The sequence below is a fragment of the Oryzias latipes genome, chromosome 1, assembly GCF_002234675.1.
Source record: "Oryzias latipes chromosome 1, ASM223467v1".
In the NCBI taxonomy this organism is placed as follows: Eukaryota; Metazoa; Chordata; class Actinopteri; order Beloniformes; family Adrianichthyidae; genus Oryzias; species Oryzias latipes.
The window spans coordinates 2023944-2043601 of NC_019859.2; the positions used below are offsets into that span (position 1 = coordinate 2023944).

The 19658-nt window shown below is 42.3% G+C and overlaps 1 protein-coding gene across 2 annotated transcripts in view; it reads right to left on the reverse strand.

Annotated features, from left to right (window-relative positions):
- LOC111947741 (B-cell receptor CD22-like) overlaps positions 1-19219 on the reverse strand; it is a 45574-nt gene extending 26355 nt beyond the window's left edge. The window contains exons 1-3 of one of the 2 annotated variants that reach the window (XM_023957462.1): positions 19012-19207; positions 10238-10591; positions 4897-5127 (exon numbers count right to left, since the gene is read on the reverse strand). In XM_023957462.1, coding sequence (XP_023813230.1) covers positions 4897-5127; positions 10238-10591; positions 19012-19066 — 640 coding nt within the window. In that variant the 5' untranslated portion in view covers positions 19067-19207. Of the gene's footprint in view, positions 1-4896; positions 5128-10237; positions 10592-19011 lie in introns of both variants that reach the window. The other variant, XM_023957486.1, reaches the window with a different exon arrangement.
- Between the last annotated feature and the right edge of the window lie 439 nt (positions 19220-19658).

The window sequence follows — 19658 nt, forward strand, 5'->3', positions numbered from 1 at the left end:
TTGAATCATTCAAGAAAAACTGCATTCTGATTCTGATTTCTGGAGTGATCAACTTCCCGTCTGCTTCCACAGTTCCTCTGAGCCAGAGCAGAGCAACCCTGGTCCTGTGATTTAACCAACCTCCTGTTTTAGTCGGTTGATGGAACTATTCTTGCAGCTATTTATTTCACTGAACTCTTTGTTCATTTGTTGTCAATCTAGACTTGGATTCTCCTGATCCAACTTAAACTCACCACCATTTGCTTTTAAGCGGGTTTACATGAAAACTGATTGATGTCTGAATGCTTCAGATTTTAGATTATTTAAAAATAAACATAATAATCAGAATTTATTTTTAATGAGATATTGCAAGTTTTCTGATGAAACTAATCAAAGTTAAATTCAGGATTAATCATTTAACACTGGAGCTTTAGCTCAAGTTTGACATTATTTCAATTATTGTAACTCTAAAACTTTTTACACAATTAACATAATTCCAGTTTTGAAGCAGAGAAAATGAGCTTTTCCTTTCTATGCACCACATGACTAACTTAAGGTGTTGTATACTGATATAGTGTCAATTTGAAAATTCAATTTTCTCCATGTCAGATTAATCTGATTCACGTTGATCATGTAAACAGTCTAGAGTTACGTCAAAGAGTGTTTGTTATTTAAGATGTCCACTGCGACATCTTTGATGTTAAAGGGTTAACATGGCTATACTTCTTCACAGATTTCCCACCATAAGTACACTTGTTAATCAGTTTTTATCTATACGTCAGAGAAAGTATCGTGGATAAAGTAGACTAGGTGTGACATGGTCACAGAAATTCTCACAGGTCCTTTTAAGGAAGTCAAAGTCTAGACTTGAATGTTCAGCTGTTTTCAAATTAAGTCTTAAAACTTAATTATAAAAATGATGTATTATTTTTACGAATTGTAATTTTGCCATTTTATATAACAACTAGTAGGCATTCATCATTCATTCATCATGAATAAAAAAAATGAAGGATGAATGAACAAGTCGTCATACTATAACACACAAAACATTTTTTTTTGTTCTGACACCAACCTCCTTGAGATAAAGAAAGTGGGAAAAATTCCATTTTTTCCAAAGTCTCGAATCTCAAATCCTTAAAGTTAAATCCTGAGTCAAGTTTCAAATTCATGAAACTTAAACGTGATTCAAGTCTAAGTCTCAGGTTGAAATTCTCGTCTCTCCATGATCACTGAACAAACCACAGACTTGAGCTCACTTCACTCTTTCTGTATGACCAGAGTAGCTCACAACCTTTTCTGGGCCACAGACCGGTTTAATGTCAGATGGTATTTTCAATCAATGTCCTTAGAAAAGTGTGCAGGGTGCGACTTATACTCAGGTGCGACTTATAGTATATTTGATGTTTTGTTTAAAGCAAAAATAGGCTGATATATTTGTTGTCAGTTTGGTCATAATATTCTCCCAAAAGTGTAACTTATATGTATTTTCTTCTCTATTATGCATCTTTTTGCTGCTGCAACTAAAACTCCAGAGCAACTTATTATCCAAAAATACAATATATTTTTATCGGAGAAAAAGCTAAGAAAGGTTTCAGATAACTGTCATCATTTTTGCAGAATTCAGTCAATCCAATAGTATTAATTTAATTTAAAAACTTAAAAGGGACTTTGCATCATGATTTGTTTCTGTGTTTTTTAAGCATAAAGTCTACATTCAATAAGTTTGTTTCATAAACAAACTGTTTTTGACAGAGGCGATGACAGAAGACACTGTTGACATGAACTTACAGACTTCAGGTAAGCGGTGACCCTGGTAAGAACAGGAGTAGGAGGCTTCAGGAGAAACGGGTTTTCTGTAATAATCAGAAGTTTCTCCCTGCGGTTCTACACTAACTTACTCCCTGTGCAAGTAACCCCACCAGCGCCCTCCTATACATTTTAACAACATCCTTTGAGTTCCTTTTCTTTTATTTGGCCATATTACACAAAAGATCCATGAATCTTCTAGACTCGTATTACAGGGGGGTCAAACTCAGTTGCACAGGGGGCCTAAAAGCAAAACACGCTTTAGGTTTTGGACCGAACAAGAAAAAAATTTACTGAACACACTATAGCCAACTTTTAAACCTTTAAAACTGAACATTTTTAACTTACATTTGAATAAAGACACACAGTAATATGAACCCAGAATAACTCAAGTTAAACCTTAAATAACAAATAATATTTTTTTTCTCCATAAAAATACATTCTGTCAAAATTATACAAATATGAAGATGCTGCAGAACAAAACAAACAAAGCCTGGAAATATTCATAATTAGAAATAACACTTTGCTCTTTTAGCGCTGGACTCCTGGCATCATTTTTAGCAATCAGTTCATTTCTTGGTCTGTGACGTCATGTGTGTGTCTTTGTGAAACGTATCAGGAATTTGATTTAAAAATATGTGAATTGTTATTGTGAATATCATTTTTAGGTCCAATAAAACATTAAAAAACTAAATCATAGAACTAATCAGTGGGATTACTTCAAAAATATTTGGCATTTTTCTAATATTGTGCAACACCAACAGTAACACCAAAAAATCTCAATCCATTCATAAACAAATGATTTATTCTTTATTTATGATCTCATAAAGTGCAGCTGTTTTAGTGAATTATCTGCTGTATGTCAAATACTGACCTCAACTAAACGACAGAAAAGACACATAATAAAATATCTATAATAGTTAGTAAATAATGACATTATTAACATGAGCTGCTGAGTGATCCAACAGCACCTGATGATCCAGGTATTGCGTAATCGAGGTCACTCTCCTCACTAACTGCCCCCCCCCCCCCTTTTCCTTCAGACACGGTGGCGCTCCTTCTAAAAGACAGGAGGCACAGCGGCGGTCTAGAGTTGATTGTTAGACTGAAAAGACTCCCAATTACCTGTTAGTGTGATCCACCCAGGCATAGGTGAGCGCCCCCCCCTTTTGAATCTTTTGACTTATGTTCCAAAGACTACCGTAAAGAGGGGCGGGGGGCAAGTGTTGTGCAGCAGAGGGAGCTTTGTAACATTCAAAATGAAACCTTCAGATGTAGTGGTGGTCACGTGAACGTTGGGTCTGCTGTGTCGAGCTGGCAGAGCAGGGAATTGTGGGAAATAATCCCCTTTGCCTGGTCTGCTCAAAATTGGCTTCATCACAGGCTATTTTATTGCCTTAGTGTCTTTTCATGTGGCTGTTTTATGTTATTTCACTCTTAGTTACTTCATCCTGTTGTGTTTACTTTTTTTTTGCACCATAAGTGTGGAGAGGGGAGAGGATAAAGACATGGATGCGATGTTTAGTGTCAGATGTCTTAAAATAAAAGCCTATTCAGACTCCTCTATTGCTTTTCTACCTTCTTTAGCAAACTATCAGCATGCTGTCGCCCTCTGACAAATGCTGCTCTGGATGACTGCTCATCCATGGGGCGACCGTGGTGCGGCTGTAGGGCGGTCGACCCATGATGGTAAGATTGCAGGTTCAATTCCCGCCTTGCACGCCCATGCGTCAAAGTGTCCTTGGTCAAGACATTGAACCCCACCTTGCCTCTCGTGGGAGGTTGGCGCCAGTGTTCGGCAGCGGAGCCGCCACAAGTGTGTGAATGTGTGAGTGCATGGGTCTATGACTGTAAAGCGCTTTGGGATTTAGAAAAAGGGTAGAAAGCGCTAGATAAGTATACACAATTTTACCATAACAAAAATCGCCACTGCCTAGTTGACTGTAAAAAAGTATGTTTTCGGAAAGGGTTCCCTGACATTTTTATTTATTTATTTGTTTTAATGAAGGAACTCTGTGTATTTTGTAACTCTTTCTGCAAATTGAGAATCACTGATTAAAGATAAACAGGATTTATATTTATACAAATGGTCGTAGTAACACCACCCAGATAACTACCATTAAAAATTATTTTACTTGAAACACTTTTATGTTTTCTATTGATAATCATTTTGGTTTAAATGCTAAACATCAGACAGACAGTTTTATACAACAAAAGGAACTGATAAGTACAGGCAGAACAAATCATATGTTGTCATGTGTTTTATTATTGCCTTTAAAAGTAAACGTTTTTTTAATTTTAATTATTTCTATGGGACAGAGCACATTAAATGAGCCCAGCGGCTATTTTTCATCTTCTGTCCTCGGACAGATGTCAAAATAATCTCCCTCCAAAGCTAAAAATATACAATAAAAATATAAAATGAGAGGCAATCAATTAAAATACTGATCGATAAAAAATACACAGTAAAAAATTTAAATCAATATAAAATAAATAATATCATAGATCATATAAATCAGGAAGTACCAAATGTTGCAGCTCCTCTTAGGAAATGTAACATTGTTGCCCAAAGGAACAAACCTCTAATTATTATCTAGTTAAAAAGTCTAAATTATATCAATGTTTTATCTGGTTTCTAAATCTTTTATCATTATTTACTAAAAAAAGACCATTTGGAAGGGAAAGATTCTTTTTTTAAATTAATATTTTCTCCAATTTTTGCATACATAGGGACTTGTCTCTTTGATTGGCAGGTGGGTGGAGCCAGCAGAGCTCCAAAGATTTTTCCCACCTGATGGTCATTTTCTGCGCGTTGTTGAATTGGACAGATTTAACTCAGATCAAAACACTCACACAGTTTTTGGCTTCATTTTGTGTTGCAGAATCCAGTGGATGAGTTAAAAGTTCATCTGTCCAACATAAATAGTTTGTAATAAAAAGTAATGCCCATAGTTTGAGTTTATCTTTATGTTAACCCTCTCCCTTTGAATTAGGGGGTGTAAAAATATAATATATTTAATGCATTCTCCTGCTTCAGGCCCAAGCTGAGACAAATGTTTGACACCCTGATTTAACAGAATGTAGTTAGAATGAGACTGTAAGTGAACTTACACACAGCAGGAGAGTGGAAAGACTCGTGTCCTCTTACAGCACAGGAAACACTGTCTGCAGTGTAAAACCAATCTGAGTACTTTTGTTGTGATCCAGCCGTTGTTATTTCACCATTTTTGTACCACACGTAGGAAGAATGAGGAAGAACACATCTGCTGTGACATGTAAGCTCAAACAATGCACATGGATCTCTAAGGCACTCCCTCTTTCTTTGACTCAGCACTTGGAGATCTGGAAAAATACAGAAAATCAGAAACAGTTAACATTAAACCCTAAATTCTGGATAACATGACACACAAACCAAAAATCTGTTCCAAACAGAATTAAGAAATGAAAAAAATAAAATAAAAGATCTTAGACTAAATGGATAACACATGAGTAGAACCCAGATTCCACATTTAACTCTGTTCTCTGACTCCTGTTAACGTTTCATCATCATCATGAACTCCAGCTTCATCCAGCTTTATTTTTTGTGGGAGAGGTGAGTTCAAGCTTTAGTTCAGCTGAACGAGGTCATGTGTGACAGATTTCACCAATCACCATGGAAACTGTTCCAACCTGCTGTTCCAGCATTGACTGAGCTGGACTGCCCCTAGTGGCTGTTATTGGTATGGCGTCTCTTCAGATCTAAAGATGGGTCAGGCTGATTCAGAATTTGGTTTGGACTCTTCTCTCTGTAATATTGTTGGACTGAAGGTTATGTCTTCAAAAACTTCCTAACACCATGAATCTGGGTCATCACCAGGTTCTTCTGGACCAAGTTCAAGCAAAGCTTCTTTTCTCCATGAGAGAACTTTAGTTTTCATCCAAAGACCAGGAAGATTGTTTAACCACAGAAGTTTCTGGAAGTTTTCTTGGAACAGTTTTCTTAGGGTTAAATGGAGAAGGGTAGATCCTGCTGTGTCTGACCAAGATTTCTCAACTCTTTCTGAATATTTAATGAAGGATTTGATGAGGATGATGATCATTTCCAAATCCACCTTGTAGTTAGAATAAATGATGAATAAATGTCTAATTATGATTAGTTTGTCAGTGAGTAAAAAAAATGGCCCAAAGAAAATAAAATTTATTTAGAATACAATTACATTTTTGAAACTGAAGGATCTATGTCATTTTTTTTATTACAAACTTTTAAACTAACCAGGAAAACTTATTAGAGTAAGTCACCTTAAAGTTATGAGATCACATATAATTACATTTTTCATGTGCTGTGGTGCATTTAATCTAGCCACAGGGGTTGCAAGCCAGTTGCCTCTGTGCCGGTCCCAAGCCCGGATAAATAGAGAGGGTTGCGTCAGGAAGGGCATCCGGCGTAAAAATTGCCAAAATAACCATGCGAATCATCCACAACACTTTAGACATACCGGATCGGTCAAGGCCCGGGTTAACAACGACCGCCACCGATGCTGTTAACCTACAGGGTGTCTGTGGAAATTTGACTACTGTTGGTCGAAGAAAGAAGGGAGGCAGAAGGGTCCGTGGCCAGAGAGAGAAGGGAAAAGGCAGGAACATAGGTTTGAGAATAGGGACTCTTAACGTTGGCACAATGACAGGGAAAGGCAGAGAGCTGGCAGACATGATGGAGAGAAGGAAGGTAGATGTACTGTGTGTGCAGGAGACAAGGTGGAAGGGCAGCAAGGCACGTAGTATTGGAGGAGGATACAAACTGTTCTATCATGGTGTTGATAGGAAGAGAAACGGGGTAGGAGTGATTCTGAAGGGGGAGTTTGTAAACAGTGTTCTAGAGGTGAAAAGAGTCTCAGACAGGATGATGAGCCTAAAGTTAGAAATTGAAGGGGTGATGGTGAATGTAGTCAGTGGGTATGCGCCACAGGTTGGCTGTGAGTTAGAAGTGAAGGAGAGATTCTGGAGTGAGTTGGATGAGGTCATAGAGAGTTTTCCCAGAGGAGAGAGAGTTGTTATTGGACCAGACTTTAATGGGCATGTTGGTGAGGGCAACAGAGGTAATGTGGAGGTGATGGGCAGGTTTGGTGTGAAGGAAAGGAATCTGGAGGGACAGATGGTGGTGGACTTTGCAAAGAGGATGGAAATGGCTGTAGTCAACACTTACTTCCAGAAGAGAGAGGAACATAGAGTGACATACAGAAGTGGAGGTAGGAGTACTCAGGTGGACTACATCCTATGTAGACGAGGTCATTTGAGAGAGGTTAGTGACTGCAAAGTGGTGGTAGGAGAGAGTGTAGCCAGACAGCACCGCATGGTGGTGTGTAAGATGACTCTGGAGGTCAGGAAGAAGAAGAGAGGGAAAACAGAAAAGAAGACCAAGTGGTGGAAGCTACAGCATGAAGAAACTTGTGAGGAATTTAGGCAGAAGTTGAGACAGGTCCTGGGTGGTCAGGATGAGCTTCCAGATGACTGGGAAACTACAGCAGAGATTATCAGGGAAACAGGTAGGAAGGTGCTAGGTGTGTCATCTGGAAAGAGGAAAGACGGTAAAGAGACTTGGTGGTGGAATGAGGAAGTACAGGACTGCGTCCAGAGGAAGAGGTTGGCTAAAAGGAAGTGGGATGTAGAAAGGACTGAGGAAGGTAGACAGGAGTACAAGGAAGCACAGCGTAAAGTGAAAAGAGAGGTGGCAAAGGCCAAACAGAAAGCTTACGATGAGCTATATGACAGGTTAGACACAAAGGAAGGAGAAAAGGACTTGTACAGATTAGCCAGACAGAGAGACAGAGATGGGAAGGACGTGCAACAGATAAGGGTGATTAAGGACAGAGATGGAAAGGTGCTAATAACCCAGGAGAGTGTACAGAAAAGATGGAAGGAGTATTTTGAGGAGCTGATGAACGAGGAAAATGACAGGGAAAGAAGGGAGGAAGATGTGGTTGTTGTGGAGCAGGAAGTAGCAGAGATTGGAAAGGATGAGGTTAGGAAGGCTCTGAAAAGGATGAAGAGCGGAAAGGCCGTTGGTCCTGATGACGTACCTGTGGAGGTATGGAAGTGCCTAGGAGAGACAGCAGTGGAATTTCTAACGAGGTTGTTCAATAGGATTTTAGAGAGTGAGAAGATGCCTGAGGAATGGAGGAGAAGCGTTCTGGTCCCGATCTTTAAGAACAAGGGTGACACGCAGAACTGCAGCAACTATAGAGGAATAAAGTTGATGAGCCACACAATGAAGCTGTGGGAAAGAGTAGTGGAAGCCAGGCTTAGGAAGAAGGTGGAGATTTGTGAGCAGCAGTATGGTTTCATGCCCCGTAAGAGCACCACTGATGCCATTTTTGCTTTGAGAATGTTGATGGAAAAGTACAGAGAAGGTCAGAAGGAGCTGCATTGTGTGTTCGTAGATTTAGAGAAGGCATATGACAGGGTGCCGAGGGAGGAGCTATGGTACTGTATGAGGTCGTCTGGAGTGGCAGAGAAGTATGTCAGAGTAGTTCAGGACATGTATGAGAGAAGTATGACGGTGGTGAGATGTGCTGTAGGTCAGACAGAGGAGTTCAAGGTGGAGGTGGGACTACACCAAGGATCAGCTTTGAGTCCTTTTTTGTTTGCTATGCTGATGGACAGGCTGACAGACGAGGTAAGACAGGAATCTCCCTGGACAATGATGTTTGCGGATGACATTGTAATTTGCAGTGAGAGTAGAGAGCAGGTGGAGGAACAGCTAGAGAGGTGGAGGTTTGCTCTGGAAAGAAGAGGCATGAAGGTGAGTCGTAGTAAGACAGAATACATGTGTCTGAACGAGAGGGATCAAGGTAGAAGCGTTAGGTTACAGGGGGCTGAGGTGAAGAAGGTGCAGGAGTTTAAGTACTTGGGGTCAACAGTTCAGTGTGATGGGGAGTGTGGAAAAGAGGTGAAGAGGCGAGTGCAGGCAGGTTGGAGCGGGTGGAGGAAAGTGTCAGGAGTGTTGTGTGACAGAAGAGTGTCAGCAAGACTCAAAGGAAAGGTGTACAAGACAGTGGTGAGACCAGCTCTGCTCTATGGGTTAGAGACGGTAGCAGTGAGACAGAGACAAGAGGCTGAGATGGAGGTAGCGGAGATGAAGATGTTGAGGTTCTCCTTAGGAGTGACCAGGTTAGACAGGATAAGGAACGAGTACATCAGAGGGACGGCTCATGTTGCCTGTGTTAGCGACAAAGTCAGAGAAGCCAGACTGAGATGGTTTGGACATGTTCAGAGGAGGGATAGTGGATATATTGGTAGAAGGATGTTGGAGATGGAGCTGCCTGGCAGGAGGGCAAGAGGACGGCCAAAGAGGAGATACATGGATGTCTTAACAGAGGACATGAAGTTGGCTAACGTTAGGGTAGAAGATGTTCATGAGAGAGTGAGGTGGAAAAGGATGATTCGCTGTGGCGACCCCTGATGGGAAAAGCCGAAAGAGAAAGAAGATGTGCTGTGGTGCATTTCTGGATGAATACAACCAGAAATTGTTTGGAGGCGCTGACACAGAAAAAAATAAATGTTTTCATTGATCAGTGAATCGTAGGCAAGACTGTCCATGCAGGAAACTGGGCTTGGTGGCAGAAAATTATGCATTTAATAAATAAACCTAAACAGGACAAAATCTGTGGAGACACAAAAAGCAGATGACCTGATAATGTAGAACCAAAACCAGACACTTCTACTCACTGCAGAGAATTTAAAGACAGCTGATGATTAACATGAACCTGGAGTGACTGATAGAGGACAGAATATGATCAAAAACACAACTGAAAAACTGAACTAAACTGCAGAATCCTCCCAGCAACAGATAACATTAAATATTATAAATAATTTCAGCATTCTGGGGATGAAAGTTGTTAGAAATGTGTGTTTAAAATATTATCATCTAGATTCAACTTGATTTATTTTGATTATGTCTGCAGCACATTGAGTCAAACTAAATAACCTTCAGTGTTTTAATGCTTCAACGTCTTCCAAGTCTGTGATAAAGTGAACAAACTCATGTTGACAATAATAAGTTTACATAAAAGAAATGACGATTGTGTCACTTTAGCCTACACATGTATCATAACGGAGTAGTTATCTTTTAGTTGTTTCCTTAATTTCTGTATTATTTATAGGACAAAAAAGGTGTGTTTGCTGCACTTTCCCAACTTTTAGTCCCCCCCCCCCCCCCCCTCTGAAATCTTGTGCACATTCCTGGTCTTGTGAGCCATGAGTGTACCTGCAATAGTCGTGGACAAACCTCAACTTAATCTTTGTTTTGCAAAGTTAAGCCATGAAAGACAGGTAACAAAAATCTGCTGCAGCAGGAGGCTGCATGAAATCAATCTGTCTGCAAGTCCATTTGTAGAAACAAGAAATTATATCTAAAGAAAAAAGTAAAAATAATGTTTATGGCAAACTTTTCATGGAGACTGAAAAAACTGTTTACCTGTTACAGTCAGAGAGACTCCTGGTTTACCGGTGAAACTCCCATCAGGTTGGTTTGTCTCAAACTTGAACCTGTACTCAGCAAAGTCATTCAGTCTCAGACCACTGATCCTCAGTGAGCAGCTCTGTTCAGAACAGCGATATGTGACTCTGCCTGCATAGTCAGGATCTTCTCTCAGGTCCAGTGGGTTTTTGTCCTTCAGTTTAGCATACCAGAATTCTCTCTGAACAACAGTTTTCTTGTAACTTATCCAGGGTGGGTATGTGTAGGTGCAGGATATTTCCACTGTGGATCCTTCAAAGGCACAGATGTGTTTGGAGGCGTATTCCACTCCCCATGTTTGACTGTGAATCCCTGAAAAACATTAGAAACCAGAATCACTTTGAAGCAGAAAAAACATTTAAAACATTTTAATTTAACTGCAGTGGATGCAGCAAATGTTCTGACTGATTTATTGCTGATATACGATTCCAGTCAAATGTATGGAAACACTGGAGGGACTGTCTTTTTATTTGTCCTTGAAACTAATGTTTTATGGTGTGATATGTATCAGTAATGTTTTTATCTTGTTTTTTTATTATTATACTTTTAATTAATTAATTTTATTAACTATTTTAATTTTTCGTATACTGCTTCTTAACGTCTGTATTCTGTGTTCTCCTTTATTATTTATGGGACTATGATCATGAAATAAATTATAGTGAGCAATGAGCACTGAGCAATCTGGGGGGGGGGTCACAGCAAGAAGGCCCCTAGTTCAGAACACCCATGGGGGACCTTTCTGTGTGGAGTTTGCATGTTCTCCCCGTGCATGCGTGGGTTTTCTCCAGGTACCTCAGCTTCCTCCCACCGTCCAAAAACATGCTTTGTAGGTTAATTGGTTATTCTGAAGCAGGACTGGCCAACCTAAACCTACTCTAAGTTATCTGTAGGTGTGACTGCGAGTGTGCATGGGTGTGTGATTGTGGTCCTGCAACAGACTGGAGACCTGTCCAGGGTGGCCCCTACCTTCACCCACAAGTGGCAGAGATAGGCTCCAGCAGCCTTTCGGGGACACGGGGCTTAAAAATAAAATCCAAACCAACAGAATCATTGTCATCTGTTATTCTTTTAGTGTTTAAGTATAAACTATTATCTTTTTTTTTTTTTTTTTTTTTTTTTTTTTTTTTAAACTTGTCCTGTCCAACAGCTAGGCAAACAGATGAGAGCTGAGGGCCTCTTGTGTTGGACATATTTTATTTTAACAAGAGGGGTTATTCATCTTCAGACAAACCAAAGGTATGTCTGAATAAACCCCTTTTGTAATTGAGGCCAAACTTTATTAATTTCAATCATGTTTGAAAATCTTTGGTGTTGGACCGGACGGAAAAGGAAAGAGGGGAAGAAGAGAGAGGGACGTTAGAGAGAGGGGGGGGTAGGAGGGTGATAATCGGAGGGGAAAGGGGGTAAGACCATGAAGCAGCATAGAGCAGACAGACTTACTGGTTGTTTATCGTTACGGTTCAAATGTAGTACAAAAAGGGCGGGGCCTGTTCACACACACTCAAATATTATCAACACACCTGCTAGCCGCAAAAATGTCCACATGTCAACATGCACACAAAACAGATAGTGTTCACGAACGCATACCTATGCCTTTAAACCAACTAGTGTGAAATCTTTCATTCATTCAATCATGCAAACTATTAGTGCAAAGGTGAGCCAACACCTGTGCTCAGGTGAGTGTTTATGTTCTTCTAAAATGGATGGTGGAATGTGAAAAGAAGGAGGAGGAGCGCCCAGCCACCCCCACACCCACACCCCCGCCGCAGCAGCAGCGGCAGCCGGAATTCCCCCAACGCCACACGGGAACAGGCAGGGAACAACCGCCCCCCGGGCGACCAAGACCGCCACCCAGGCCAGGGCCAGCAGGACCGCCGCGAGGCCCCCAGAGCCAGAGAGAAGGGAGGCGCAGAGGGAAAGAGAGCGCCGCCCCAGCCCAGCCAGGAAGGCAGCCCCCCGCCGCGCCGGAAGAGCCCAACGCAGGGCCCCACCGGAGAGGGACGCCCACAGCCCCAGACGAGCACCCCACCACCACCCAGGAGTTCCGGGCATCCCCCCGCCCCGACCCCAGGTACGAGCCAGGACCCCCCAAGGGAGACCCGCTCCGCACTCCAGGCAGCCACCCACCCGGCCCACGGTTGGTCCAGGTAGGAGCAAGGCAGGGGCCCGCCGCCCCCGCCCAGGAGGGGGGAACCCCGGGGAAAAAAGGGCGGCCCACAAAGGGTGTTATAAATATGGCCCGACCAGGCTCGGCCATGTTGGAAGTTTGGCGGGGCCCAGCGCCCAGGGGCAAGGACCAGGACCCACCCCCCAGGGACACGAACACCCCCGGCTCTGGTGTAATATGAACCCCCCCACCGCGCGGAGAGAGCACCGCCGGGCCCAGGGAGCCGGCACCCAAGGGACACGGCCGCCATCGCCAAGGGGCCCACACCCCCCACCAGGGAAGGGGTAGGGGACAGATGGACCCAGGTCCCACCTTCCTTGTAAAATGTGTGTGCGTGTATGGGTGCTTGAGAGGGTGTTTGTGTGCATGTGTGTGTGTTTATGTTTGAATGTATATATTGAAGGGGGAGGGGTGTGTGTACTAAGGGGGGTGCAGTTAAAATTGGCGAGTAGGGCACTAAGGGGACATCTCCTGATTACTCACAGTGATGTCCCCTCACCCTCCACACCAAGGGGCCCTAAATGTCTAAGGTGCGGTTAAAATTGGCGGGTAGGGTGCCAGGAGGACATCTGCTGCTTGCTTGCAGTGATGTCCAAGCACCCCCCCTACCAAGGACCCTATATGTCTAAGGTGCAAATAAAACCGAAAGAGGGGGGGGCCCACTCCATACGGCAACCATAGGAGGGGGGCCACTCCCAAGTAGCCCCCCCCCCCAAGGCGCATCGCAGGCTAGACCCCCCACCCCCTCACCCTAATATGAGGTTATATAAGGAAGGGGGTAAGTTGGGGACAGCTGGTAAACTGTCCCCCGGTGGTCAAACAGCCGTCCCCCAGCCCACCCCCAGCAAAGGGGCCAGGGCCACCCAGCCCAGGGGCCCACCCCCGGAGGCGCCGACACCCCAGGCCCGGCACCACCCGCCCCACACAGAGAGAGAGGAGCCAGAAAGCTTCGCCCCCCCCCGGAGCAAGGCCAGGCCCCCTCCCCCAGACGCCGGCCCTAGAAGAGCTCTGGTCAGGCCTCGACGGGATCGAGGAGGCCAACCGGCCGAGGCAACCACTGATTGCCTCAGCGGAGACCCCGACCCGTTAGCCCCCCCGACCCGTACTAATAATGGGCCCCCCCTCCCCCCCAGAACGCCCCCCCACAGGACAGGGCCGACAAGACCCCCACCCCACCCCACCCCAGACCCCGCAGCCGAAGCGGGTGACACCCAGAGCGACCGGGGGCCCCGAGAGGGTTGTCCCGTCCCGTCCCAGAGCCAGGGAAGGGCCGATCCCAGCCCCAGGTGCAGATGGGCAGCCCATCCGGCGCCGCTGGGCCCCCCCACCCGAGCAGGGCCCCCGCCAACCCCCCCCAGCACAGGCAAAGGGACCACCCCCCCAAGCCAAGCCAGACCACCACCCCACCCCCCACCACGCACCCCCACACCCAAGCCCAGAGGACCACGCAGCGCCCCAGCCCGCCCCACCCAGGCACCGGACCCGACCCCCCGACCAACGGAGCCCCCCACCGCCCCCGCCAGGCACCGGAAGCCCCGACCCCCACCCCAAACCACGGCAGAAGGGCAAGGAGCAGCGACGACCAAGCCCCCCACCCCCTACGTCATGGAGTCAACCACAGGAGACCAGAGAGACTGAATTCTTTCAAAGTTACTTGAGCTTTGGGCTGACATTTTTTCCAAGCTGATATGATCAAACAGCAGATTTCTGTGTTGACTTATGTTTATATTTTTCTTGTTTTTTCAATTTATTAAAATAGTTTTTTTGGCAATACAAAGAGTTATGAAAATGATAGATGCTAATCCTTCTTCTATATCGATGGCACTCATGTCACCAAGCACACAAAGTGACGCTGAGGCAGTGATTGAAACCTTAAGCCAGACTGATAAATCGGCAGATACCTGCTGCCAGAGAGCCTGGACAGGAGTGCAGAACCACAGTGCGTGCATGTAGCTGTCGGGTAGATTATTATCACAGTGCTCGCAAATGTCTGAGTTACTGAGACCCATCTTGAACATCCTTTGTCCAGTGTAGTAAATCCTGTGAAGAGTTTTGAGATGGATTAGCTGCAGATTTGGACTTTTTGTCAGTTTAAAGGTGTTTAGACAGAGTTCTGACCAGAAGCTTTCATCTGTGCTGATGCTCAAATCTGCATCCCATTTTTTTGTTGGAAGGGCAATATTGTTATCTAAATTACATAAAAGTTTGTATATTTTGGAGAGAGTTTCTATTCATTGAAAAATTAATCAGAGTGGTAACTACATCTGGTAGCTTTAAATCGTCGTCTTTAATTTTATACTTTTTAGTAATACTTGATTTAAGTTGCTGATATTCCAAGAAGTTATTTATTCCATGTTTGTCTTGAAGTTCCTGGGGAGTTATGAATCTTCTATCAATAATTACGTGCTCTAGTTGTTTTATGCCCCCTGCTTGCCAAGCTGGGAAGTGAATCATTTTTTTGTTAATAAGGATGTCCGGGTTGTTCCAGATGGGTGTCATTTTGCACGGTTGAATTGATGATTTTGATATTTTGAGAAATTCCCACCAGGCTGTTAAGGTGGCATTTATATTAATGCTTTTGAAACAATCCTGTTTTTTAACTGTTTGGCTAATAAATGGTAGCTGTGAAAGGTTGATCTTTCCACATAACGCCTGTTCCAAGTCTAACCATGAGTTGGTTTCTGGATTATTTTTTAACCATTTTAAGATATATTGTAATCTATTTGCAAGAAAGTATTTGTGGAAATTAGGTAGTTCTAATCCTCCACAGCTTTTTGCAGATTTTAAAGTTTTTAGACTAATTCTTGCAGGTTTGTTGTTCCATAGAAAGCTTGATATGGATGAGTCTAATGTTTTGAACCATTTTAATGGCGGTTGTGTGGGAATCATTGAGAAGAGATAATTAACTTTGGGTAAGATTTTCATTTTAACCGTGGCTACCTTGCCCATAAGGGACAGAGGCAGGTTGGTCCAGCGTGTTAGATCGTCCTGTATGCTTTTCAGTAATGGGGTGTGGTTTAGCTGCACCAGTTCTGATAGTTTGGGGGAAAAGTAGATACCCAGATATTTGATATTTCCTGTTTTAACTGGAATTGTGAGTCTTTGTTCCATATTCCTGTTGAGTGGTAATAAAACAGACTTATTCCAGTTAATGGAATAGTCTGATATGGAGGAGAATTCATTTATGATCATTGCTGTTTCATTTACAGATTGTAAATTCCTTAAAAACAGTAATATGTCATCCGCATAAAGACTAATTTTATGATGGCTGTGTTTGGTTTTTATTCCTATAATGCTCTCATTCTGTCTTATTGCTGCAGCTAAAGGCTCAATGAATATAGCAAAAAGAGAAGGAGAGAGTGGGCAGCCCTGTCTGGTTCCTCTTCCAAGAAAAAAACTGTTTGAAGTCTGTTTATTAGTTCTAACTGATGCATTGGGGTTGTGATATAATATTTTGATCCAATTGATGAATGCTTCTCCAAAACCAAACTTATGGAGGGCAGCAATAAGGAACTTCCAATTAACTCTGTCAAAGGCTTTTTCAGCATCCAGCGATAGTACCGTCATTTCCTGGTTTTCAATGGTGGCAAAGTCTATTATGTTAACGAGTCTGCGGACATTATCATCCGAGTGTCTGCCTTTGATGAATCCAGTCTGGTCGAAGTGAATTATGTGAGGAGTGATTTTTTCTATTCTCTGTGCTAGTGCTTTGCAGATAATTTTTACATCTGCATTGATTAGAGAAATAGGGCGATAGCTTGAAGGACTATTGGGATCTTTGTCTGGTTTTAGAAGAAGAATTATGTTGGCTGAGTTCATGTTAGGTGGCATTGATTGGCTCTCATTAATAGATGTGACAGTTTTATAAAATGTTGGTGCCAGTTGTTCCCAGAATTCTTTATAAAACTCAGCAGGAAAGCCGTCAGGCCCTGGTGCTTTACCATTGGGCATAAGTAACAGAGCTTCATGAAGTTCAGACAGCGAGAGCGGAGAATCTAAGTTTGTGATTTGATCCTCATTTAGCCTGGGTAGGTTTACATTATTAAGAAATGAGTCAATACTTTGCTCTGACGGATTGATCTGCGGTGTGTACAGGTTTTTATAAAAGTTTTCAAATGCGTTATTAATTTTGACCGGGTCATGGGTGACATTTCCTGTTTGGTCCATAATAGAGGTGATTGATGATTTTTCTCTGATTAGCCAGAAATTTGCCAGATTTATTAGAGTTTTCAAATCTTTCAAGTCGTAGCCTTTGTATTTGAAATTGTGTTTGTTTATTGATGATGTCATTTAACTGCAGCTTTAAATTTTTCAGATCTCCCAGAATGCGTTCCTGTGCAGAAGCAGCATAAGCAGTCTCCAGGGTTTTGATTTTATTTTCTAATTCTAATACTAAAAACTATTATCTTTTAAATACACCAAAACTTGAAAAACAAACACCAAAATCTTAGCAGAAGTTACCAGAAATGCTACAGCGTTGAGCGTTGTCATGGTTACAGCTCTGACCTTCTGTCACGCTTTAAGATGAATAAAGAGAGAGGGGAGAGATGGTAAAAGTTGAACAACTGTCGGTCAGAAAAAGTGAAGTAACTGCAGTTATTCAGTTGTTCATCATCAGTTTGTTACAGAGAATCCAGACAGAAAACTACAAACTAAAGGCCTGTTCACACGGGACGAATTTCGCCGGCGAATTTCGCCGACGTTTAACGCCTCGTGACTAAACAAAGGCCACCAATGAGAGTGTGCACACCGACGCGAAAAAACGCCATGCGTCAAAGCGTCGCGTCGAAATCTACTCGACCAATGAGAATGGCGCTTTTGCACACGTGTCTGGAGCTTCTGAAGTTACAGTAAAACACAACTTGGGGGCGCTCAAACACAAAACTGCCTTGCTGAGCACACATACCAGCGAAGAAGATAGACGCCAAGTAGCGTCTACACTGCCGCGAAGAAATAATGATGGACATTCTAAAATATCCCCGAACCAAGCACCAGTTGGAGCTACTGGTGCTTGAAATATTCATGTTTTCTTTGTATGATTCTGACAATCGCGTAAATACTTGCTCTCTTCTTCTGAGTGAAAAGCGACTTTAAGAAGCGTAAAGTTGCGCAGCGCCACCTTGTGTACAGGAGCATTTCTGTTTACATTAAGCGCCATCTAATGTCAGGGAATGAAATTGCATGTTCACTCCACTCATCGTCAGCGAAAATCGCCTGGGTGTGAACACAAAAAACGTGGCGAAAAACGCTGGCGAATAACGCCTGGCGAATATTCGTCCCGGTGTGTACGGGCCTTAATGTGATGAACTGCTGAAGACCAACAAGATCCCAGTCCGATCAGAGCTTTTAGAGAAACACTTCTGCTCTGAAAACTCCTCTGTTCTCTGTCTTTGAAGGTTTTTATGTTTCCTGAATACATTTATTAACTTTGAGTCTTTTACATATAAAAAAGGAATTTAAAATGATGATTGTTTATTTCAGCTTACTGTGACAACAGAGTGAAACGAAACAAGTATTTTTTTCTTCCATCTAATTTTAATCAACTCTCAATTTATTTGTTTACAAAATCACTTTTTAAAAAAAAATAAACTTTTTACTGTATTTTATTCAAAAGTTACTGAAATCTTTCACTAATAGACAGAAATAAAGATCCTTCTGTTTCTGTAGATTATTTTAGTTTTTGTTTTGCAGAATGAACTCACAAACTTCAGGACAACGATGCATCCCATAATATCTCAGAGTACAAGAGATCCTGTCTGTGGAAGAAGTCCAGCGTCTAAACGTAAACGTCTGTTGTTGATCTGGTTTCTTCTCTGTTTATGAAAACTGTTTATTGAAGCATTTTAGTCTCAAGCTCATCACTCAGAGTCAGAATGTGAGTTCTGAGGAGAAAATCACCAACTTTAGGATGAATGAACTTTTGGTTATAATAGAAAGAATTGATCGTTTTGCATTTTCTGTTCAACTTTAAATGAATTCTAAATCGGTTCAGTTTCTGCATAAAGCTTCAGCTCACAACCACATTTGACTCAAGGTTGTACACAAAAGACAGTTACAGTTTTAATAATCCAACTATTCAAACATAATTCAAAGTGTTTTTTGAAAAAAAAAACCCATAATTAACAGATTAAAATGAAGCATTTAGTGAGTGTAGTGAGAAAATAAAATGTGACACTGGAGAGAAAAACTCCCAAAACAGAAGATCAGGAAGAAACCTTCAGCATCCATCCATCCATCCATCCATCCATCCATCCATCCATCCATCCATCCATCCATCCATCCATCCATCCATTCATCCATCCATCATCCATCCATCCATCATCCATCATCCATCCATCCATCATCCATCCATCCATCATCCATCCATCCATCCATCCATCATCCATGCGTCCATGCGTCCATCCGTCCATCCGTCCATCCATCCATCCGTCCATCCATCCATCCGTCCATCCATCCATCCATCCATCCGTCCATCCATCCATCCATCCATCCATTCATCCATCCATCCATATCTGCTTCCAGGTTTCTTTAGGTCTCAGCAGCATTAAGGTTGTTAGATTTTTACCTGCAAACCAGCAAAGAACAACAACAAATCCTCTCAGTGCTGCAGTCAGACTCATGGCGTCTCCTCTCTCTGGGTTCCTTTCTTCACAGAGTTCATGAGCTGCAGAAAGAGTTTCAGAGAAAGAGTGCTGCTTTCCATCCTGTAAATGGAGAGGAGGAGTTTGCAGAAGTTACTCTTCCTCTTTCCATCATTAGCATGAACGGAAACAGAGGTGTAAATAAAGAAAACGAGGTGAAAGAACAAAATGATCTTGCATTTTCTTAAGAAGAAAAAGGAACCAACAGACTGTTGGATGTTAAATTTATTGCAGAAACAGTAAACACCCAAGCATAACATTTGAAAACAAGACAGTGATGCATCCTGGGAAATATTTGAAACTGACAACTCACAATAAATGTGTGACGTACACATATATGAGACTGTCAGCAAAATAAAAACAAAAAGAAATAACAATACAAACTTCAAAAAGTAATGAAAGTTTTCTGCACCATAAAATGTTAAATTATTATAAACTTTATTTACTTTGCTTTACGACTATTTAACAAACGTAACTGCTCAATTTAATCTGGCTTTAACATAACTTTTGTGATTGTTTCATTTTTTAACTCATTATTTATTGATCAATTCATCTAATTTCTGGACTTAAT